This window comes from Bombus pyrosoma, linkage group LG10 (genome assembly GCF_014825855.1).
Source record: "Bombus pyrosoma isolate SC7728 linkage group LG10, ASM1482585v1, whole genome shotgun sequence".
NCBI lineage: Eukaryota > Metazoa > Arthropoda > Insecta > Hymenoptera > Apidae > Bombus > Bombus pyrosoma.
In genome coordinates this window covers 3,031,149-3,055,746 of record NC_057779.1, presented here as the reverse complement: position 1 = coordinate 3,055,746, position 24,598 = coordinate 3,031,149, and the positions used below count along the sequence as shown (strand labels likewise).

The window sequence follows — 24,598 nt, the reverse complement described above, 5'->3', positions numbered from 1 at the left end:
GCATCGTCGCAGCGTGTTTCGCGCGGGGCGGGAAACAATTAATACGCAGGCCGTATCCGGCGCACTTGTAAGCGAGCCGGGGTACCTGGTATACACGACACATGGCCCATTACGAATTAATGTAGCATTTCACGGGGAATTAATTACACAGAGAGCGGAGTCTCTCTCGAGTGGCTCTCCAGAACGAAAGAACCGACGTAGCCGGCTGACTCACCGCTGCCACTCGAGTACCAAATCGTTTTAATGGAACAACTGTTACCCGTTCGACGAACTAAAAGCGTTCGACTATTTCGAAACCTTCCTACGACGTATTCGGTCGTCGGATATTGAAAGTGCTGGAGGATCAATTTTTCTCAGAGAACATATCCTTTGTACTTTCTACACTCCAACGCCTTTGTCCGGTACCGCCATTTGTTTTCTAAGTGATAAGTTGTGAAATAAATAAGATTTAATAGAATGTTGAATAAATGAAAGACGATGTAAAGCTGAAAATTTTCGACAAAGAGAGAAAAATGTGTAATCAAAAGATTTCGAAATATCCTAGGGATTATTTTTTAATTACAGATCTATTCAAGTAATGAAGGAACTGAGTAACTGAAGTGTCTGTGCTTAAACTATTAGTTCATAAAAGTCTAGAGGTGAACATTAAAAATATTGCATTTTATTTCAGAGAATTGCTAAATATTCTACGTCTCAAAGGAAAACCATAAAAATTACATAAAGATTACCAATCTAAAATCTAGGAAACTCGACTTTAACGAGACGCCAGAGAATTATGCGGGCTATTCGCAGCGAGCAAAAAATATATCGCGGGCGGTAGAGGGGATGGAATGAAAAAAAAAAAACGGTCGAACACGACCGCTAAATTTCAGCAAAACGAAATCTCGTAGGTCGTGTATCGCGCGTTGCAACCCTCGCCCCGTTTCTCGTTCGATTTATGACGCAATCAGATACCATGGCGCACGGAACTGACCATAAAACATGGGAAACTACGTTGTCACCCAGTGGTCGTACAGTCCCCGTTAGAAATCGCTTTTTTCTCCCCCACTCTCTCGTCCGTTCGACGAAAGTGCGTGTGTGGTACCGCGACAGAGGTTATTAATCGCGGCTAAACATTATTCGAAGCAGATAACGTCGGGCCGACGCAAAGTGACACGTCGAATTTCCGGACTACATGACGAGTTTCCGTCTCTTACCATCAAAAGCGTACCACGTACAATTACACGAATTTCTTACGAAAATTTTTATTAAAATCCTTTCGTTAGTCGATGCTTCTAGGCTGACAAAATTTTTCCACTATATCAAAACGATATTTGGAACACCGGAAACTCTGTCATTCGCAATCCGACATTCACAGAGCCACGTTAATTTCAACGTGAACTCGTTGCGCGACTCTTTCAACTTTCATTTCACTCCTGGACGGGCAGACTTCATGAAACGAAAGTCCCGTTAAAACAGTTCGGCAAAAAAGGGAAAAAACCAGAGCAATATTTAAAATCCGAGTTCCACGTGTGGACGAGTGAACGATATCTCGTTTCCATGGAACTATTTTCCGAGTACTCTAAAAGCATACGTCGTATTATAGAACGTAACCGCTGCGAATTCTAGCGGCAAAATTTCGCTACAAACAGGACGTTCTCCGCGGAAATTTCTCTGCTAACTGGCTATCGAAGCTGAGCCAGATAAAACAAACAAAATATCATAAAGAATCAAACTGCAAGGAAAAACAAGGCAAAAAGACACGTAAAACGGCGATAAAAATAAAAGAGGGATAAAAGCAAGGGAGAAACGGAGTAGAAGAGACGTGGTTCTGCACAGCGTGTGCAGCGTCACCGAGTTTTTAACTCGATCGGGCTGCGAGTCACGACAGGGTGGTCGGGCGCCAACTGAAAATCCATAAACCCCCAGTTCTGATCGCCAGTTTTGCCGCGTGTGTCGGCGGATGAACAATGAGCGGCGGCGGCGCGGATGCTCGCGCCAGGAAAGCCGAGAGAAAGAGGGAGAGGAGATGCTGCCGCTAACCGAAAATCGAATTATTGCCCTACGGGCGATAAACGTCCGTTAGAACGGTGCGCTCGTTTCGATTTCGATTAATCGAGCAAGGCGCCTAGTCGGACGACCAGGGGAACGTCGCGGACCCAGAAGAGGGACGAGGACGGAGTTCCAGAGCCGGAGATGGATGAATAGATAGAGACACCGGGCAGAGATGGACGCGCGAAGAGAGAAAGGGACGACACGGCGCCGTGCTCGCTCCAGCAATTTGTTTAAATTGCATTTCCGGCTAAACTGCAATGGACTGCGGCACCCATCGAATTACGGTGGGTTTTATAGGTTTTCAATATCGTCTGTCTCTCAACGAAGACCTAACTGCTGAAAATCTCCACCGTAAAAAGCAAGCTATATGAAAACTAACTTGGCATTGGTCACAGTAGATCTACACGTCTAATTTCTAAGTCTGATCTACGAACTTGTGATGTTGTACCTGAAAGATCAACAGCATGTCAAAGATCAATGAACTAAATGAGCTTGTCATGGGATAGACTACACCCTGAATTAAACGAAAGTACAGTATCGTTTAAAAAACTACAGATCGTCTTGAAATCTCAGAGATATATTTTTCGATCTAACAGGTCGTTCTCATTTTCAATTACCTTGTATTAGAATCCCCTTACCATAGAGTGATGTTAAAATCAGAAAACCAGCAGAAACGTATTTCATCGTTGATGTTCATCATTGATCTTCGTCAATGGTCTTCATTGTTGCTAATAACCGTATACGTACGTACAGTTGATTCGACTTTAAAACTTATTATAAAAAGAAAAGTATTGTTTCATAGCGCATCCTTTCTTTCTCTTCTCGCGATTCATGAGACGGAACGATAACTACCAAGATTTTAGGTTTCCTACTGCTCCCTCTACCTTCTCTAGCCCTTCGGTAATCGTAGCAGATTTTGTCATTCCCCATGGAAAATGAGCCAGTCTTTTACCCCAGTTACGTCGAACCCTCTTCCTCTTTCCTTCCATTCGTCCCTCTCACGGATCCTCCAGGGAAACTCGTTTCACCTGACTGGTATCTGTTCTCTCCTCGCGCTCGTATCCAGACCCTCGTCCCATCAGAGGTTCGATGGATATTGAATCGACACTCTTCCGCGTTACCGCCTCCACGATGTCGTTTCCATGCAAACGATCCCGCTTCCGGTATTAATGGCCCACTCCTCCGCTTCCATGGAATTTAGCTGGTACGACTTATTACGTATACATGCGACATACCGCACGAGAGCTGCGACCCGGCGTTACCTTCACGAGGTAGTTTCGGAAATTGTTCGAGTTTACGGCCCAGCTATGAAAGTTACCCGTAGTAATGATCGGAACTTCTTCCGTTTTATTCTACTTAGGTTTCCTAGTGGAGTTTCCTATGCAACGTTTCCTTGTCTTTTAATCTTCTTTCGAATTAAATCCCAAAAAATGCATCATATTAAATCTATAAAATTTGTATCGAATAAGAGAATTACAAATCAATAATTTTGACCACCCTGCTTGTCCTCGTAATGTCGAGAAAGCGATCTTACTTCCCAATTACGATTTAATTTCGATATAAACAAGAACCGCCCTATTACTCAGAATTCCCTGCCTGCAATCGCAGGGAGGATAATCCCCATTAGCCCCGGTCAGTTCTATCGAACGTCGAAAATCAGCCAGACGCAACGCAGCAATTAATCTACGATCACTTCCCACCCTGTCTTTCTACCTCGTGTAAGCAATAGAAAAATCACTCACAGAAATAGTCTTTATTTGTCTTTAATTTAAAAACAAAATGTCGCGAGTGTTGGACTGTTTATTTTCAATTTAACGCATTGACGTTTTCTCTCTGTAACCACGGAGGGGGGAGCCAGTGATCAGATGAAACGGTGGAAAAAAAACTAGAAATCTGTGAAACCGGTGGGTCGAGCGCTCAAAGGAGACACCGACGACGCCCACGTGTGTGTTCTCCAGAGGGGACCGGACGTGGTAGCTGCACGGTGGCGATAAATAGCGACGCGGGGCGACGCATTAACAAGTACTAATACACCGTGTCGATCGCGCGCGTCCGTCATGTAGGCGCACGTGAAACGTTCCGTGATCGGACGCCATAGATCTCTTCCGCGCCCGTGGATTCGCTTCCACGCAAAAATCCCGGACGGATATCGCGATTTACATTCAGCCCGATCCGGTTTGCAATTAATCAAACGTCCTGCGGCGGCCAGTGACGCTTCAGGGGATGAAGGAGCGTTTCTATGGTTTGAAGAAAATCAAGGGAAAAAGGGGTAGGTGATTTAACGGTATGATTTATGTGCTGATGATTACAGTATTGTTGGATATTGTTTATGTGTGGATGCAATATTTTATACGTGGACGTTTTGATGTGCTCGATTCCTTTTTCTCACTTTTATTTTTCCTTTAAGAAATATTTGCAATTTATGTTGTTGGGGACTTTCTTATTTATTGTATTGGTATTTGGAGATGTTTTAAGCTCGAACTTGATTCATTCGAAAATCAAACTAACTTAATTTCTTACTTTCACAATTTAAGTATCAGAATATATAATACACGCATTGTTAAAACAGTAAACCTTTATGGGATCGATTAGCGAATCATTTATCGAATTTACAACTACCATACGTATGCTGGAGTTGAGAGGAGAAAAACGTGTGAGAACTCCTTTTCTGGAGGGTTTTGATCGCGCCGGTCGTGATTCGCTTCGCGTGTGTCGCGTGACTCTCTCATTAACGATCCTGCCGTGCAAAAAGTAGATCGCGCGTGCTCGCGACCCGGCCAGACACGATCGGCTGGATATTATTACACCAGCGTCGACAGTAATTCCTGTGCTCGCGCGGGCTTCCTCGTGCCGTCTCGTGCGACACGAAGCCTTCTGGAACCCTGGAAAAAATTCGACCAACCTGATCCCTGGACTCTGAAACCATCCCCCGAAAGCATAATCCCAAAGGGACTCGCGAGATTGTTGACCGATTCGACAAATGGACGGATATTTGCTTTGCTTGGGAATTGAATATCAATCGTGGGAAACCAAGAGAGTGTCCATTCGCGTCTGTGACCATTGACATCTGCAAACTCGTGCAAAAGCGATGAAAATCCATCGAGAGATCTGTTTTTTTCATTCTTTTCGTCATTTTTCCCCTTATTTTTTCTAGCGAAACGATTAAAAGTTGAGGACGCGCGTGAAAAGACGCGTTGCGTTTCTACGGACTCGGGAGGGCTGGTCGATAAATATTTATAGTTGCGATCAGGCCGTTCATAAATATTTATTTGAGCATCGCGAGTTACTATAAATATTTATCGCTCTGGCCGATACACGGCCTATGAAAACCAGCGGATAATTTATGAACGGGTGAAAACGCGTTGGTGGCGCGGGGCCGGTCCTTTGAATAGCAGAGTTGCGTGTAAATTGGTGGAACGATCAAGAAAATTCATTACGACCGTGCATTTTATCTTTCGCTTTAACGATGTTGCGTTAGGCCAGCTGTGAATCAAGAAAAAGAAATCGTCCCCGATGAAAGATATATTCCTGTTACGTAATCGTGCCACTCATCTGTAATTCCAATCAACGTGTACAGTAGGATTTAAGGTTGCGTAATTTTACTAATGAAGTCAGAGACAAACACGTTTTGTTATATAAACACGTATTTTTCAACGTGTTCTGTGTTTATTTGTGATTAAATGTATTGTATCAATGAAAGATATATTATCCTATATTAGAATACCCTGGATCATTGAATAAGTCTGTTCAGAATTTTCTTATGAACAGATAAACCAAAAGAATAAATATCATAAAACAAAACTATGAGGAAAGCATACTATATATCTTCCTAACTGATTACAAGCTCACGCAAAAACAATACCATGTAGAAAGCCATGGTGAAGGTAAGTCTCCGTAAAAGCGTATAGTACCTACACCGACGTCCTTCGCATATATTCTTCCATTACCCTGCCGGCACTAAATCCACCCCCGATCTAGCTCGTATAATTCAGCAAAAAGCTTCGAAAGACCGGGAAAAAAAATTCAGAACAGCCTCGGAGCTTTTCTATTAGCGATCCACGGGAGCGGAAACCCACCACTCTTACACTAATTCACCCCTTTTCCGTTACCGGCCGCTTTACTACCCAATTCGCCGGCCATAGGAACCCCGGAGGATTAGGTTCGTTCCTCGGAAATCTCTCCGAGAATTTGCCTTCGTCATCGGTCCCAAGAGTACCGAAAACGATTCCGGGCCACTATGCACCCCACGTCCCTCTCGCTAGCCACCCTCTTCCTTTACCAACAGGGCGAGAAAAAACGGATCAGAGGAGTATTCCCTTTTAAGGATCGTCCTCATCCGATGCAATTTCTTTCCTTGTTGGAGAAGCTCGATTATCCCGGAGTTACGAGTCCAACGAATAGGCTAACCGGTCTCGAAATGAATCGCACGAATCGCTGCTCATTAGATTATCCTTCGAGATGGTATCGAGTCGCGTGCACCGTTGCTTTAGAATGTCTTCCTTTCTCTTTTCCTCTCTCTCTCTCTCTCTCTCTCCCTTTTCTTTTCTCTTTTGTATTGGATCTTTAATTACGACTCGTCCAGTTAATCGTTATTACGATTAGACTCGTACTAGGGAATGAAAAATCGAGGTAATGCCTCGTCAGGCTTGTAACCGTCGGGCTGTTAAACATCGAGACGACTTAATTGCGCCCGGAAATTATACGTACGTCATGCTAATAGAACCTCCCACGCGTGTATTTAGCATACAATGACGGTGGTATTTAAGATGGTTTAATTTTCGACCCTCGAAAATCGATTCTATGATGGAATAGTAACTTTTTCGGGGTCCTGATTATACATGTGTTTTGGAGCATTTCTGTCCTGCTATTTCCAGCAATATAAGAAAGATAAGATATGCTTATATGTAATACAATTTTTGTAATTGCAATTAAATTCTTGCTTCCCACATATTTATCATTTCTGTCTTCCATTTCGATATTAAAAATACAAACTACATATTCCCAATTGAAGGATATCCTCGTAAAGCAGAATTTTAGTTGCCATAGTTTGTTAGTTAGAACTCTCATTTAGCAGGACGTTGGACGAGGCCGCGACACAGCCTGGTCGCATTAATTCACGCTAATTGCAGAAAAAAGAGAAACAGGGGTGGAATCGGCGTCTCGTGGAGTCGACATTTTTTTCCCCGGAGGACGCGATCGAGGTCGTCGGACCGCGAACAATATAACCGGCCAACGAATGCTCGCCTAATAATTAATCGAAATAACGATGCGCCGAGCAGAAATGCTCTCGCCCCCTAACGAGGTCCCCAGGCTTTTTTGTTCGAATCTCGCGTCGAACAACCACACTACCCTCCCTCGCACTTCTTTCTCTCTCTGGCTCTACATGGGTACGCTCGTTAGAATCTCGTCTCGCTAGAATTTTGTTTCCCCAGAACAGACGGCGTCGTGCACCAACCACGAAGCTACGTAATTTCGCGGCTGGCTAAACAGGGATCCAACCGCGCCTCCTGGACAAAAGGTGAAAAGCAACGGGGTTATCATGAACCGACGTGACCAGCAGTCACGTCGCTTATCTCTCGTCACTGGCACCGTCCTCCGTCTTCGGTTTTTCTCCTCAGTTTCATTTTTCATCCACGATTTTCGTCAGAAACGAGAGATAATTGAGGAGTTGAAATGATGCACGGTGCAAGTGCTATAAACGAAAACTTTCGATGTAAAAGAAAAATTAATTTGTACTCATTTCTTGGTTCATATTTTTCGTCATTTAACATAGTGAACATAGTGAACTTCGGAATACAATGAAACATCCGAACGACTGATTGTAAAAAATAGGAGTGACTCCGCTTTGCAATGTTGTGATTCAAGATAATATATAGTGGTAATGGTCTGCCATTAAGTTTAATCAAAGATGGAATTTCGATGGTAGGGGGGAGGGAGAACTGGGAATTTTCAAAGACGGTTTTAATGCCTTCGGAACCGGTTTCTGACACTGTTCGCGCCAAGGATTTACAAAGAGGCGCGAGAGTAAAAGCTAATAAAGAGATAGGGAACGCGGTTTCGCAAGGAAACTTTCTTAATTACACGCGGCAATTCGCTTGCACCGCGACTATATCTGTGTTCTTTCTACTCGAAAGTGCCTATAACAAAAACCAGCCTAGCAGCGCAGCATGATTACTGCCTAACCTAAATCTTCTTTGTGCTTTAACGATTTCATCGATTTTTCTCCTCTGGAAACTCGTAGCTTTCGTTCTCGACGAACAAAAAACCAAACAAAATCTATTCGTTCTTTTCTGTTCAAAGAAAAAAAGTGAAGAGAAGAGGGGAGAAAGAGGAAGAACAGAGAGATTCAGAGAGAAAGAGTAACAACCGTGGCTCGATCGTTACCCGTTCACCGTTCCTTATTATCTTCCCGGGCGTTTCTCACGAATTCCTTTATAACGGCTCGCTCTAAAACGCGAAACGAACAGTCGCCGTGAAATAAAAGCAGAATTGTTCATGCGGAAGAGAAACCCAGCAACGATCCATGCTTGTTAACGATCAGGAAACCCGCTGCCACCGTTTTCCTTCGAACTTTTTCGTTTCCATTCGTTCCTTTCCATCTATCAGGCCTTCGATGGCGACTGATGACGCAACTGGTCGCTTTCTAAAGAAAAACTGACGACATTAAAGTTCTTTGTTAGGTAAACTTTATGATATAGTTAGGAACGATTGCTATTTTTGAAAGTCATGATACACTAATGCATGGTGAAATGACATCCTTTACATTAGCATAAGTATTCAAAGTAATAAAGCAACTACTGTCAACGACTATATACTTCCGCCATTCCTTATTATCCTATCAACGAATACTTGAATGGACCATGACGATCAAATAAACGAGAAAACATTCTGAAATTCAACAAATCAAACAAGATCAACCATAACCGTAACAAATAACGAAATTGATCAAACGAGAGGAGAGACAGGACTGTCGTCCGAGAAAGAACAAATTGTAATAACGGAGGCGTTAATTGTTAGACGCGACACGAGCGAGTTTCGTTTTCTCCTTCGTCAGCTTTCCTGCAGGTCGCCACTCCAGTACCGGAGACGGTTATCAGGATTGCGGAGCAGAGTGGTTATAATTAAAGCTTCGCTAACGAGAATCCGTTCGTCGGTGAGATAACGAGGTCTTCGATTTAAAGAGACCTCGGGGAACGGACCGAAGAAGAAGAAGCATCGTCACGAAGGTTGTATAGCGTTGGTTAGCTGGATGACGACGAGGAAAGAAGCTGCAAAGAGCCACCAGCGAAAAAATGAGATGCAAAAGAAATTTTTGCTAGTGTGTACTTTTATGTGTACACATATAGATCTTGGTATGTGTAAGTGCATTTGCACGCATGATGCCTACGCGAAAGGTAATGAAAAAAAGGAAGCGACCTCGGCAAGGAAACGAACTCGTCGAGGGAGGCTCGCGTGCTTCTACCCCCGCCACGCGCCTCGATTGGTCGGTTAATATTTTATTCAGGGCGGAGTCGGATTTGCATACGAAGTGGCCCCTTTCTTTGCTCGTCTGCTCCGCGTTGTTCGTTCTCTGTCTCCGTCTAGATTCGACCGGGCGCATCTGCCATGGATATAAGCAGCCAACGATATCCTGCACCGTGGCTGAAAGATAGACACTGCAAGATAGACTCGATCATCCACACTTTCGTTTCCTTCCGATTGCATCGCGTTACTCTTCTCTTGGTTTTTCTTAAGGTTATATGCATCCTATCGAGGCATGCCAATAAATATAAAATATCGTTCAATATTCTCTCAATTCCTATCCTACCAATTTATGAGGAAAGACAGACACTGCAAACTGAGGTTCTTTGTATTTTTGAATAGGCGCAAACATCCCGCATTTCGGTCCAATATGAAAGGAGAGTAAAGTACGAAGAGTTTCCTCCTACAATCTAATACTCTTTAATAACCATAAAAATATTGTTCGCTATTAAAGAAAGGATTTTAAAATAACCCGTTTTTAGAATTAGGTTTTGCATATATGGTAGAATCGAAAATTTCGTAGATGCCTTTCTTTTACTCATCCCAACAATACAAATTCTTTATTCTAATCCAGACAAACGAAACTCCGCTATATAATTCTTACGAGGTAATATTCTTTTTTCTGAAAATCTCTGCCTAGTAGCTTAGCCTTTTAAAGTTGCATAATACTGAAGCCGTGGCTATATCCCGAGAAAGGTCCGAGAAAGATCGTGAGCAAAAGGCAGTGGAACGGTCTCGCGAATCCAATTTTCAGAAAACGCGGAAACCGAGGGAAGATACTTCCGGCCTCCCGTTTGAATACTTCATCGTCGCAACTCTCCGTCTCTTCACAGGGTCGGAGAACGGCCGTTGGCAAAGTGCATAAGCGAAAACAGTTACGTTCACGGGCTATAACCACGCGAGTCGGCCGAGGGTCCCACTCGACAGCATGAAATATTTCTCTGGCCGTCTAAGCTCGGCTGACCCAGTGCAACAACGCTGCGCGCAGATGTTACGATGCATTTTCTCATGCATATTCCATCGCGGGAATGGAAATGTCGCCTTAACCCGCACTAATTTCGCGCGCTCTATGTCAGTATTACAATAAACATGTTTGTCGCGCGAACGCGCCCTCATGCATATGCATAACCCCTTCGTTGGCCAACGATGAGTGTCCTTTAATAAAATTCGTCCGAACCCCCTGCGGTCGTTAAAACTATCGCGTGCAAACCACGTTATCGTGTTATTCTTTTCTTTTTTTTCACTGAGTTTATATCTACCTCTTTCCTAACCACGAATGGTTTACAGTGGCTGGGTAATCTTTCGTCTTGCGCGCTTTTCTGAGTTGCTTGGATGACTCTCCTTCTTGCTGTGATGTTTCGAGAGTGGAAATTGGGTCAAAGACGTTCTGCGAAATGCATAGTTTGGGGATTTTAAAGCTTCTTTTTTCTGTCAGTTTTTTTAAACAAGTTGAAATTTATTGTGGTTTAAAGAGAAACTTATTATATTTTGCAAATTAATTCAATTGTGAAATAATATTGCCTGGAGAATGGAAATTCAAAGCTATTTCTACGAATAAATATGAAAACCTTCTATTATTGTATTTCTTCGGAATAACTAAGGATCTCTTGATTCAACGGAGCTTTAATGTATCTTCAAAAAATTGTAAAATAATTTCATTTGGATAGCAAAAATTGAATCAAAATTCGAAGATCACGTATGGAAGATTCCAAAGCTTGCTTACTTTCGGTACATTTTTACAACTATCTAGGATTTTTTATTGTTTAACACAGCTCCATATTGCAATATAGCATACTTGAAAATTCACAAAATTTATTAAAAATAAACTTGCAACAAAAAATCGCCGGATCTTCTTCATATGTTAAACAGAATCTTACTTATCAAGTTCTGTATCGCGACAAGGGTTTATCAGCCAGCAGCAATTAACGGAGCTAAAGCAGCATCCAGCCCATCATTGACACATATCTAGAGAAGCTGATCATCGGAAACTCCCAGAATAAGACTAATTAATCGATTACCGTAAATCGTTCACGGCTCAGCCATAAAATCCACGCGGCGTTTAATCTGATCACGCTCTCGCGAAGCAGCAGCGCGACCGCAAATACTCATCGTCACGTTCCGGGGCTTAAGAGCGAACACGCGCAGGTGGATCGTGCAAAACAACGTGAAACTTGGCCGTGTTTGCGTCAACGAACGAGCTCGAAGCATTTAGACAGTGGAAAACACGGATGTATATTTATACGGATGAAATGGCGTGATTAAGTATCGATTGTAACGCGAGAGGAAAAAACTGTAGTCGCTTTTGAGTGCCAATCGTTAGATGGAATGGATTTGTTGCTACAGGAACTACTACGGATATTGCATTGAAACCAAACATTGCTTCTAGCCAAAAAGTGGGAAATGTGATTATTGTTCAACGAGTAAATTGGAAGCTTATTCGTATGGTAGGTATTTGTTTGTATGCTAACTTGTTTAACTGGAAAATCGTGTTGCTTGTAAATTTGAGGTAGTAGTACGTGAAACGATGTTTACGCGATAGGAATATGCATACATTTACGGACAGCTATATTTTCCACGAAATTTTGTCAAATTCATCATTTTATCGCAACACTAATTTACATCGAAATCGCGAAATTATCACAATTCTACTTTAAATCGAAATTAACGTTTATTCGCAACTTTAATAGAAAATACAAAATTCAGACTACATAATATTAGTAGAAAATTCGCGATTTGTCTAATATGATTGTAAACCGACTCGTACATCGGCCAAAGAAAACTTACTACGACTACAAATACTAAAAGCGAGCATAGTAACAAAATAGTAACAAGAATGACTACCCATGCTCTAGGTGAACCAGAGGATGGGAAATCATTAGTAGTTGCTCTCTTGAATGGCAATATGCCGAGCCTCTTCGGCTTGTAGCCTCTTCTTTCTTCGAGCGCAATGCTCGCTGAAACTTATATCTAGGTTCGGGACCTTTTCATCGAAAATTAAAATATAACTTACGACGGTGAAATAAAAATATAAATCGAGGAAGCTGATTCAGATACACAGAGATGACAAATGATCATAGGCGATCGTTGCCTGTTCGTAATATGCATATCGTGCAATATGTGTACGTTTGTTTCGAAACCCATTTCGTGACCGCGACCATGAAATTCGAAAAATCGATAGGCAAAGCTAGAGATAAATTTTCTCACCTGTGGCAATTTAATTTGACACCTGAGTTTGGCAAACAACTTGCATGCTAATTTACACATCATTTTCCTGTAAGTGACTGACGATGGCTAGTAATTATTGCGTGATGCAATAAGAACATCGGTATAAATCTCAATTTTAATTACAAATGTGCGCCTATTCATAATAGGTAAAGTACATATATCTTCTAAACTGTAATGTCAGATGTAAAATTACTGGAATAGATAGCACAAAATTTTAATAGCATTATTAGAATTTAATAAGAAAATTAATAATATTATTATTTATAGTCCTCGCTATATGTTTAATTTTATCCATTACTTCAGCTATAATATGTAAGAGTGAATCTAGCATTAATATTATAAATTCAAATTCAATTACTGGTTATAAATTTTGTTAATATACAATAAAACTTGGAACGACATAATTCCACAGCCTAACCACATATACACACAATGTGGAAAATACATCTTGTATAGTATATTAACCCACCGTCAGTCACTGAGACATTGTTAAGCTTACAATCTATGATCGTTGTGCCCATCATCTCTCACCTATGTAACACGTGAGTGAGATCTTGACAATGAATATGGAACGGTGAAACCTGGAAACCCTGAGCTAAAAAAGTAATTATTATATCTTGTATACAACGGTCTATTGTTATTCTAATTTAATTTTGAGTTTTCTCATTTTATTTCAAATTATATCTCTAATCTATTAACTCAAGCAATTATTAAAATTCTAATATTCAAAAGAAATAAGTGGTAAAGAACAAAAAATATATAAATTATTCATGAGAAAGAAAACTAAGATTTAATGTGATGGAATAATTGACTCTAATTGAAAATTAAATATTGATTGAAATAACCTCAGGCGATTTCTTTATCAAAGCATATTTTCGAAGATACGGGAGCAGCGTTCATACTTTGTTGCTTTGATTCCAAAATCTGCCGGTCGCGAGATTTCTACTTGCACATTTATTTAATAGATTATGTACGATATTTAATATGTCACAAAAAGAAACATTAATATCTTTCTATGTCAGATAATATTGAAATTTATAATAGAAAAGATTTGAATCGAACTATCGAAATTGTTTAATATTGTCATAAAAGAGAAGATAAAACTGAGAAATTTTTGTTATCTTCATTTGTATGAAAATATCGAATATTCCAATTTTATAAATAACTATATTATGTTATTATTGTTATACAAAAACGCGGTGTGCAAGAAGACCTACCTGAACTAATAAATCAGACACAGAACAAAAAAAAGTTACTATTCACAGGTATAATAAATACCCGTGGTTACTATGCTCTCAACAAATTCTATGTAATGCAACCAATCACCCATGTCGCTTCGGACCTTTCATCCTACGACATGATTGAGTGATCAGAGGAATAAAAACGCATGCGACTCACGATTAGATACGGTGAATGTTGTCATCGACGGTGCTATGGTCCAGAGGAAGTCATCATAGTAACTGTCATCGCGCAAGAATCATCAAACCCCAAGGAGAAGGTAGGATTTGTAAAAAATCTATTTAAAAAAACCACGGAGTATTAAAATTTATTTTTAAACATATAACAATAACAATTAAAGCAAGATATAAAAGATAAAATTAATTGAAGAAGATACAAAATGCAATAATATTTACATTCATGTTTTTAGAGCATGACTAGATCCTTTCCATAAAATAACAGAAAGTGGAGAGGTTGTGTAAAATCTGTAACAAAATAGAATATGAATGTAAACTACCACTTGAAAATGTCTGAAATCAAAATATACACATCAGGAATAAACTGTGTCGTGCCTAATAAATAGTCGAGAATGCTTGCATCAAATCAAAACACGACAGCTAAACATGCCTGGGGGCATAACAACACTACGTAACAACAGCGCGTGACTGCTTCGTAACGTCCAATTGTGTTTAAACATGAAAAATCATAACATTGATATAGAAAATCCACGATCGAAATGTATAAAAATAGGACACTTATTTCAATTTCTTATTTAGATTTTAATGAATTTACAAAATCTAATGAACCGGCTTTAAATTATTTCTTTAATTTATTTCTAATAAATTTATTCCAAATAAAAAATGATTTCTTTAATCTTTTTTACTTTGATCTTAGCACTCCGAATATTAATCATATACTATAAAATATTGATTAAATAAATTTCAATTGTGTGCTACATTATCAATAAAAAGGAGATATATACTACCTTTCTTAATTATACATTGCCATATTTGTTTGAAGAATCATCGAATGGACCATTAATCATCGTAGCATTCACATTTCTAACGCCTACTCCTGTCGTCATTCTCGTAATCAACAATTATTAATCTGTACAAAATAGAAACAAAAATTTATAACGTGCACGACCACAGCAAATTACGTATATTGAAATGGAACAATAATCGAAATCAAATGCTGTTTCAAAAAATGATAATCCACGCTACCGGTAACACTAACCTTTCAAAATATGATCAATTAATATATATACGTCTATATGACAATTACTATGTTTACTAATGTTAATTAATGTTGCTAATGTTACTATGTTTAACAAATTACTACGCAAACGCGTAATAAGTAGACGAGGTTAATACTACTGTATAAATAATTAGAATAACGATGGAAATACTACGCAGTTAATACGTTACCTACCTCAATCAGAATAATACAACTCGTCACCACGGTGCTCACGACGGAAGTGACACTATGCGCAGACGCTTTCCCGCGCGAAATACCAATATGGCGGCGGGCCTGATTCCCTTTCCGTTCGCGGCTGCGCAGTAAGTGCAAATTTCGTATACGCGCGAATTTGTATCTAAATTTGAGTTTGAATACGAACCTGAATTCGTTTATAATTTTCGCCTATGAAATTTTTTAATTGACAATTTTCGTATATGGATTTTGTCAAATGTCGTTTAAATTTCTTTATCTATCTAGATACTGAATGTTGTTTCTGATTGTGAAGGTTACGTTATAACTAAAAAATTGCACCCACTTAGACATTCTATCAAACTTACTTATTGTTATACATATTCCATGTCTCGCTCCAAGCATATCACTTTTATGTCAAATGTCTAGACAGACTCGAACCGACAAACAGACGTACCATCCTCGAACGATTTATAATTCCGATATATTGCGATAGTAAGTATAATTTAAACTGGGTAAATCATCGATCAAATCCACTGTTACATTGACCTATAAATTTCATATGGAGTGAAACATCGAGTTCTCGAAGCCTTCCTCGTCTCTTTTCTTAAAAAAAAAAAAAAAGAAGTTTACGTCTCCTCGTTACGGTTTAAGAGGAATGCTTTTGATTTCGTTTTTTGGAGTTGGAACTGTCCTCGAATCCGAGACGATTATGGTGGAAAAAGCGTATCTTTTATATGGAGAATAATAATCCGAGCTGAAAGAAGGTAAAAACGACGCTCTAGGGGAGAAGAGGTGTTTCATCATTCGGCACGTGTGTACTCTACGGGAGCGTCATTACCAACTGGCCTCGTTAAAAAGTACACGTTCGCGCTGGATCAATAGCGAGCAATGAGGCCGGGACACCTTGTTAATCTCACCGCTGGTCACGTTTCTATCCGCGCTGGTCATCGTCATGGAACATAAAACGCCATGTATGAAAGCAGATTTCTCCCCTTTTCGCCTGTCTCGACTTAGTCATGACGATACCCGTTTTCGCGAGGAATTTGTGCTTCCTAAGATTTCACGATTCTCACGTTCAAGATACTGATTTTAGAAATCCAGGTTAAATAATACCATATCTTTGAATTGAACTTAATCAAATCTAAAGTTATGTCCTCGCTGAAACAAGTATGAAACCTTGTAAGAATAGAATAGAAATAGAATAGAATAGAAACTTACTATACAAATTAGAGGTACATAATGAATTTTCACGATTCAACAAAAATTTTGAATTACATGAGAAAAGAAATAATAATGAAAAAGGGAATTAGTCAAATCCTAAGAATTCCTCTTTATAACCACATCAAAAGATAGAATTCGATAAAATTGATTTCCTAAAAGAGAAACTTACAAATGAAATATTACGTCGAGACGTATTGCTCTTAATAATTTACTCCAACCACTAATCACGTCTCCATGTCCACATCATTCTCAAACAACAAAAATCTCGAAAAAATCGCACATCAAAGAAAATTCGTATCCTGTCTCATCCACATTGATAAACTTAGGTCGCAACGTCTCTGTTCGAGTGTAATCTCGCCGCAGAATTAAGCGGCAAAAAGTTGCCGTACAAACTCCACCAGCTTCCTAGATGCCCCCAGGTTCGGATGGCACGATGTATACGCTTCCCCTAACCGGCTGTCCGCCGTGTGTCTCGCGAGTAGTAAGCAGCAGCCTGGCTACACGTAGAGTCTTGTCACCGAGCTGGAGGACTGGTTAGAGAGGAGTCGCTTATCGCGAGCAACGATCTCACTGACAGCCGCCAATTAAAACATGCTAACGAGCTGCTGATCTCGCGATATCTCGAAGCGGGGCCTAATTAAACTCCCGCCACGCGGGCGGGGTGCAGAGGGACATCGGCGAGGAACGACAAGACAGAATCTACGAGATCTCGGTGTGCGCCTAGACTTTATCGTCCCCGCGGTCTCCACGGCGATCTCTCCAAGCCCCCTCCCCCGCAGTTGAACTTTAACAAACCTATTTCCAGCACAGTTCCTCCAATTACCAAGACGCGTCGAACCAACCCGGTAAAAGTGAACTGAGAAAAGGTGTACCGATGCCAGTTGATGGCAATAACGCCAAAAGATTAAGGAGATGAAGATACCGCAGTTATTTGTGAAGTACCTTTGACTGTTTATAATGATTTCATGGAAGATTTGAATGTGCAAATGTTCGAGATGTTCAGAAATGAGATTAATAATTTCCTTCGTAAAATTTTGTTTAAATCATGAGTGAATTAATTTGTATTCGAAATATGGGGATTATCGATGCAATTTAAAGTCTGTGGTCGACGTACAACAGCTGTATACTTGACTCGAGAGATCCGCAGGGTTTATGGTTTCCAAAGAACAAGGGGATTCCCCTTGCATTATCGTGCAAGATGATTTGTAATTCGTGGCGGGGTTATGGAGGGAACGTCTTCGCCGCAAAATATGTATGAGTTAAGGAAGAAGAATAACATCTTTGCCTTTAGCCCCTTCCCTTCAACAGGGGTTGAAAACCGCTTTAGAGTTCGAAACACGTGAGCTTAATGTTTCCTTTTCCCCTTGCGAGACTCGTTACTTTTAGTTAAGGCTACGTCGACGTGTTATTATACTACCGCCAATTCAACGTTGGTTATCAGTATCCGATAACCTGTGTAGAACGTTGTACAAAATATTCCTTCACCTTTAAGGATATTATAGTTGGAATTTTCTTGTATATATTATACTGTATCGTTAAATACATAATTAATTAACTTCATAGATATTAAGCTTTGAAGTTGGCACTAAAACTATCAATCTATAATAACTATTTAATTGTTAAAATATTTAATTATTATTAAATTAATTATTATTAAATATTTTAATCAAAATATTTACTCCTTATGATTAAAATAATACGATAAGAGTGTGTATGAATACTCCTTTCCCACGTTACACGTTTCGACATATTGATAAATTAATCCTCCTACTTTACGCTTCGACTTTGTCCTTCGAATTTAATCTCCAATAAAAATACATCACAAGTTGCACCTGCTCGGGGCCCCCCCCCCAAAAAAAATTCTTCATCCAGCGTATAGAAAAGAAACTTCATGAACCTATACATTCACACGTTGACCACGAAGTGTCAACCAATCTCCCAGCATCCTTCGTTCCAAGCTCACCTATCCGCGACAACTTACACCGTCGCTATTTACTTATCAAAACCAGACATTATCCGGAATCAGATCGCGAATTCACCTCCGCCTCTACGTCTACCACTTTACGAGCTATCCGTCCTCGTTATCGGCGCCCCGTCCAAGCGGCGTTCGCCAACCTTGCACCAACGCCCTCGATTTTATCTCGGTAACATGCCCACTTTCCAGTAACAAATCTCGTGCTTCTTAAAAAAAATCTTCTCAACCTGAAATCTGTTCCCCTTGAACAGTATCTCTGATCAAGTATCTTCTCGAATCCAGCTCAATAACGATCCTCCTTGAACATGCAAGCACAACGTATCTTTACTGAAAGCCTTTAGACCTTTTCATTACATGAAGGTGATGAAATAATGGAAAATCTTATGGAGGCCTTTTATATTGTATAAAAATAATGAAATGTGGAAGTTATGACGAAATAAAAATTATAGGGAAAGGTATATTTCATTTTCTGTTAACCACTCGTGATTTATTCATCGCTACCAACATACTACTTAATTCATCTATCGGAGCCAACCATATTCCTAATCTCTCCACATTCACAGTAGAGCATCAATTCCCATGCATCGTTTCTAACCTAACAGCCACTCAGCGGTTGAAATTCGAACGGTTTCGTTCCTAGAAAGAGGCGTGGATAGAGGGTTACTCGCCATCGAGTAACCAGCCTCTCTGTTTGCAGTAGGATTTTGGAACTAAGCCCAGGTTTGCCCAGACAGATGCACCCACTTGCCGCCCTTAATAGCACGGCTTACGCACCACGTTGATCGGACAAATCTACCGCGCCTCCTTTCATTCCTAGAATCTCCCTCGCAACGAAACTTCTTTCGCCGATTGTTGCGGGATAGACTTTCTCTTTACCCAGTGCCCAAGGGCGAGCTCCGCCTTTTTATTTCAATCGAACCACGACCCCAGATACAAGGATTAGTCGAGTTAATCGTTCGTCGATTCCAGGTTCAAGTGAGGAGTCGAATTTCTCCTGAGGAATCTCACATTCAGAAGCAGGGATGAAATGGCTACATAGGGACGCAGAAAATAGCAGTCAGGATAGTATACTGCCAGTTTAGCTGTCTTTGCAGTCAAATATCCAATGACTTACGGGGTTGTTTCGCACAATAATCTAACAAATTAGGAATCGTAAGTTACAGGTTCTTGCTTTACAATTTTACAATTTTACAATTTTAAACCAAATAAAATAGTTAACTGACTTATCCATCTCAAGCGTGAACTGACAGACGGCAAGTCTAAACACTATTGTACAGCATACTATTCGATGACGTCGTAACTCTTACTTATAGACGAACGCCATTAATTATTATAAATACTCTAACGATAAGCTAGCTATTTCTCCAGATGGTAACTCTACAGAATCGCGACGTCATCCACATAGCCTGGTGCAGCCCTATCCACGACAGGAATGTTTTATAAGTCGATGCCTTCTTCGTATAGATCACTAAGATCTACGTCACGAAACAGGGAGAACGTAAGGGCATCCCGTTGACGTTGAATGATAAATCACGCATCGATCCCCAATGACGTTCCTTCTCCATCTGCATACACGTCGTCGTGAAACGAACAACGATTCACTGTCTTTTCACGTCATTCAGCGGAATGTTTCGTACCTGTCCACATAGAGGAGGATATCGGTAGCTGAGAATTACCAGGGTACGTCATCGTCGCTACTAATTACCTGCACACGCTTCCTCGTGCTTCGTCGTTAGTTCATAGTCGTTCGTGATCCAACCACGTCTCCTGTAATTTCGCGGGCTCACAATGCACCAGCTGATTAGGACCGTGCGCCGCGGCCTCATCTGCGTCCCGTGTAATCATCGACGATGCTTCAGGCGGCACTGCGACGCCAAGGGGCGGCATCGAAAAGCGCTAGGGCCATGGGGGCGGCTCGGTTTTACCGTAGACGCACAATGCGCCCATAACGAGATGATTACAACCGAGGCCTGCTTTCGGGATCCAACCTGGATCAGCCCCCGACTCATGGAAAATGCGCGCATATCAGGCTCGTGATTTCGACCCTAGGATCCACGAGTTTCGCTTTAAGTGGTCGCGTAAACGCCGCTACAGGATTGTCCTGGCGAATCAGCATTTGTATTCCGACGGCGTACGCGTTCCTCGGCCCACGAACACCGTAAACCGGCCTAGATCCTCCAACTAAGTCTCAGACATTTGTTGGAATGAGAATCTGCCCCGCGAACTTGGGAAACCAGGCCACGGATTTTGCTGCAAAATTTGACGGACTCCAGTAGCTCGGTTTTATTACGTGTTCCGGGTGGAGATGGAGCAGGATCTAAAAGTTTCTGGAATATAGAGTGGATTTTTATGGTACAGTTTTGTTCGGGTGAATACCGGATGGTGAATATTCTTGGGAACGTGGCTTTAAGATTTTTGGAATTTTTTTTAGGGGGAGGGGGGTATAAATAGGATTTAGCTCGTGAAATTTTTATTTTTAATGTTTTGAATTATTAGGAGATAGATGCGTATATATTTAAGTATTATCAAGGTCCGACGTATATTTGATTTAAAGCATTCTTAATAAAGATAGTATTTTCAGATACTGTAAAAACATAAAGGATTATTTCAAGAATGTGAAAAATTATGTGTCAGCTTTCTAGAAAGTATTACAAAGCTAAGGAAAACTTAATCCACGAGCTAACACGATAAAGTTTTTCTCAGATAGCGATACTAACTTGTTCAGAAAGTACTTCAAAGGGAAAGCGAATCCGTGAAATCCACCGAAACCGGGAAATATCGGCAATCGTAATTTCGTGCCTGTCAAACCTGCTTTTATCCACTTTCATATCTGAAACCTTTAAGAAACAGCTGACACAGAAGCGACGGACTCCTTTTTCTCAAGATTTGTTGCTTTCCAACACTGACCTCCACTGTGGACCATGAAGTTGAAATTCCCTCTTAATACGATCCAATTCAAAAGATCGAAATCATTTCTTCAGTTCTATCAATATCTTCATCAAATTTTATATCAATTCAATATCAATTCAAATATATTCCAAATTTTCTCTCCATATATTTGAAATGTTGACTTCTTATATTTCAGTCGTTGGTAATTCTAGTATTAAGGATTTTTCTCCAAAAAAAAGAAAAGTAGGAATCCAATTAAATTTTTTCGTCTAAATTGTTATATATTCCATGAAACGCATAGTAATTCCAAACTTTTGTCCAAGAATATATTATTATTATTACACTTACCAAAAAGTAACTCGATTTTGTTAACTTCAATTAATTTTTTCGCTTCCATCGTTCATATCAATATAATGTACACCATTTCACGAACCAATAAATCACAGTCGATCGCTCGCGATAGATTGCAAAGATTGTTTGACGAATGCTAGTCACGTTTCGCGAACGGCAACCGGGTCAAAGGAGGGAAGAGGATCATCGTTTGTCGACGAGGTTCGGGGATAAAGCGAAGAACCTCCGTTTTCGGATAGCAACAGCTGGCGCGAACGAGAGTTGTGTCCCTCCTCTCAAAGTCCCTTCGGTTACGTCGTTCGAGTTTCAGCGAAATCGACGTCGAAGATCCACGCCAGGATCGTCGCAACTCACTCAACGACCAGCTGACGTTACGACCCCGTGGAGGAGGAGTCGGATACACCCACTCTTATAGCCCTCCAAGGCTACCCTTGTCTTCACAGATTCGGGCAGCCGGCGGTGCTAAGTGCCGAAAGACTGTTTTTCGAACAACATCCTGCGCTACGGCTTTAAACTTCCTGCGAAAAGGATGTCGCGTCTTCTAACGCCTTTGTAATTTCTATCATATACTTAATGTTTCATACAATGTGTAGGAAGATCTAATCATGAATCAAGAAAATTTCGAGGGAAATATTTTTAAGTCAGTACTTTCATATTTCTGGTTTTGAAATTTCTGTATCTTTTTTGTAACTGAAAAATATTGAAATCTTCTAACTTCGAAAATATGAAAATAAAAGATGAGATACTTCTCAATTATGTTCCAGATTGCATCACGGAATTATTTTATTCTCGATTCAATTAATAATCTGTTCCTTCACAATTAAATATTAATCGTACACTAATGTAAAGCGAAGCTGATCAGTTTCATTTCTGAAACGTTCATCTAACACACTCATATTCCAAATATAGATACTTTTATATTATAACAATAAAAGATAAACATACAAAAAACAAAAGAAGATTCTTGGATCCAAAAGTTCATCCAGCAGCTCATCCTAAAAGAATTAATAAAAAAATTGGGATGAACGGACGATTAATCCAACAACCGGAAATCCCTTCAAAGAACGGTCGCGCATGGCCGACGGTGGGCTGATCGAATCCATTGTCTCTTTAATCCGACGTTGGGCAAGTTAATCTCGTATCAGGCGGCAAAGAGCCGTTTCGTGAGCATTCGGTTTCGAGAGCTTTCGAGCTTCCACGATTCTATACATCGATGAGCTTCCATTCCGTAATTGCGAGCATCTCCCTCGGGTACCTCGGTGATAACGCTTCCGGCAATAGGATGGTTGCATTGTACATTAGCAGATCAAGTTCCGTAGTCAGCTAACCGTAGAATCCATGATTTCACCGCTGAAACGTAGATTCGAGCCCTCCCGCGTTGACGCTTATTAGATACGCCAACTTTAACGCGATCCCCAAGACGCGAACGACTCTTCCTTTCCAACGACGATTTCCTACTTACCTCAGCTAAGGATGGAGAAACTGAGAATCGTCTAGGAGAACGATACATGGGATTTAATTTAAGAATTGCTTATGGTTGCTGCGTTTGTTTAGATTCGAAGGAATTTTATTAAAGGCAACGGCAGTTGAGGCTCTCTATGCTTCTCGGTAAATGATCCTATGGTGGATGATGGAGGAATATCTTGGAGGAGTGGTTATGAATTAGTATTGGCTAAGATACAGTTGTTTGTTGAGGTAGACCACCGGTATAGAGTGATTTTGTCTGACTTTTATCGCAGGCAGATCTCAGTTGATATGGTTTATGGCAGAAATATTTTCTGTCTCTTTTAATATTTCAATTTGTAATTTGAATATTTATTTTTCATGCAACACAATCATCGACTTCATTAAACAATGAAATATACGATATACTGGATATAATTTATGTTCGTGGTTACCGCGATTAATCATCCAAAATACAAACTAATAGATTTGCAACAATTACTCTCGAATGACATTCCTCTTCGAAATAAAATTACAATTCTGACGTACCTACATTAATATTTGCCAAGCCATGTATGCTTCTTTAAGATCAAAATTCCAATTCTTCTATATCTAAAGTCATTTCTACCAAATGTTAAAACTAAAAGAGCTATTTCCAATTCCATTCCCCCTCCCTATCCAGAACGAACAAACTAGTTTCCCTCATCAGAGAAACTATATGGTCTTGCAACATCGATTACGGATCCGTAAGCGGAGTAATTCTGCCGGCAAAAATCGTGATACGCTCGACGGAGTCGGTTAAAAAGGGCAGCGAACCGAGCAAGCAGGAATAGGGTACCAGGTTTAATTATCGGAAACCTTTTCGGTTTCGCTGACTCGGTTCGCTCTTTTATCCATCGGCAGCGTCAATCACGCTCGTGGGCACGCGCATTCCACGGGAGCAAAATCTTGGACTCTCGCGGCGCCTAGGGGTCGAACGTCGTCGAGCCAGCTTCCGCTGTTCCACCAGCCAGGAAAAACATTGTTGGATCGGGGCGAAAAGCGGCGCAGGACCATGGTCACCGTTGCGCAAACTCGATTAAAACGAGCGTTAAGCGATCGAGCGGTCGCGGGGGTGGAAAGCGCGCCGCTTAATAGGGTGTGATAGATCGGGTAAATTGCATCGGTGCTAATGGGATTGCACGCGATGGTGCTATAACCATTACCGTGGCCGTAGAGACTGGTATCCGTGCCCTGAAACCACCCCCATGGAGCGTTCCCAGCGATCGTCCTCGCCCACCCTTCGATTTT

General features: G+C 40.7%; 1 protein-coding gene across 4 annotated transcripts in view; it reads right to left on the bottom strand.

Moving 5' to 3' along the window:
* The window catches only part of LOC122571463 (netrin receptor UNC5C-like), a 393,753-nt gene that overhangs the window by 58,088 nt on the left and 311,067 nt on the right, over positions 1-24,598 (bottom strand). The window contains exons 1-4 of one of the 4 annotated variants that reach the window (XM_043735223.1): positions 15,795-15,811; positions 14,984-15,105; positions 14,415-14,483; positions 14,179-14,296 (exon numbers count right to left, since the gene is read on the bottom strand). In XM_043735223.1, coding sequence (XP_043591158.1) covers positions 14,179-14,203 — 25 coding nt within the window. In that variant the 5' untranslated portion in view covers positions 14,204-14,296; positions 14,415-14,483; positions 14,984-15,105; positions 15,795-15,811. Of the gene's footprint in view, positions 1-14,178; positions 14,297-14,414; positions 14,484-14,983; positions 15,106-15,234; positions 15,252-15,429; positions 15,452-15,794; positions 15,812-24,598 lie in introns of those variants that run through there. The other 3 variants (XM_043735221.1, XM_043735224.1, XM_043735220.1) reach the window with 3 other exon arrangements.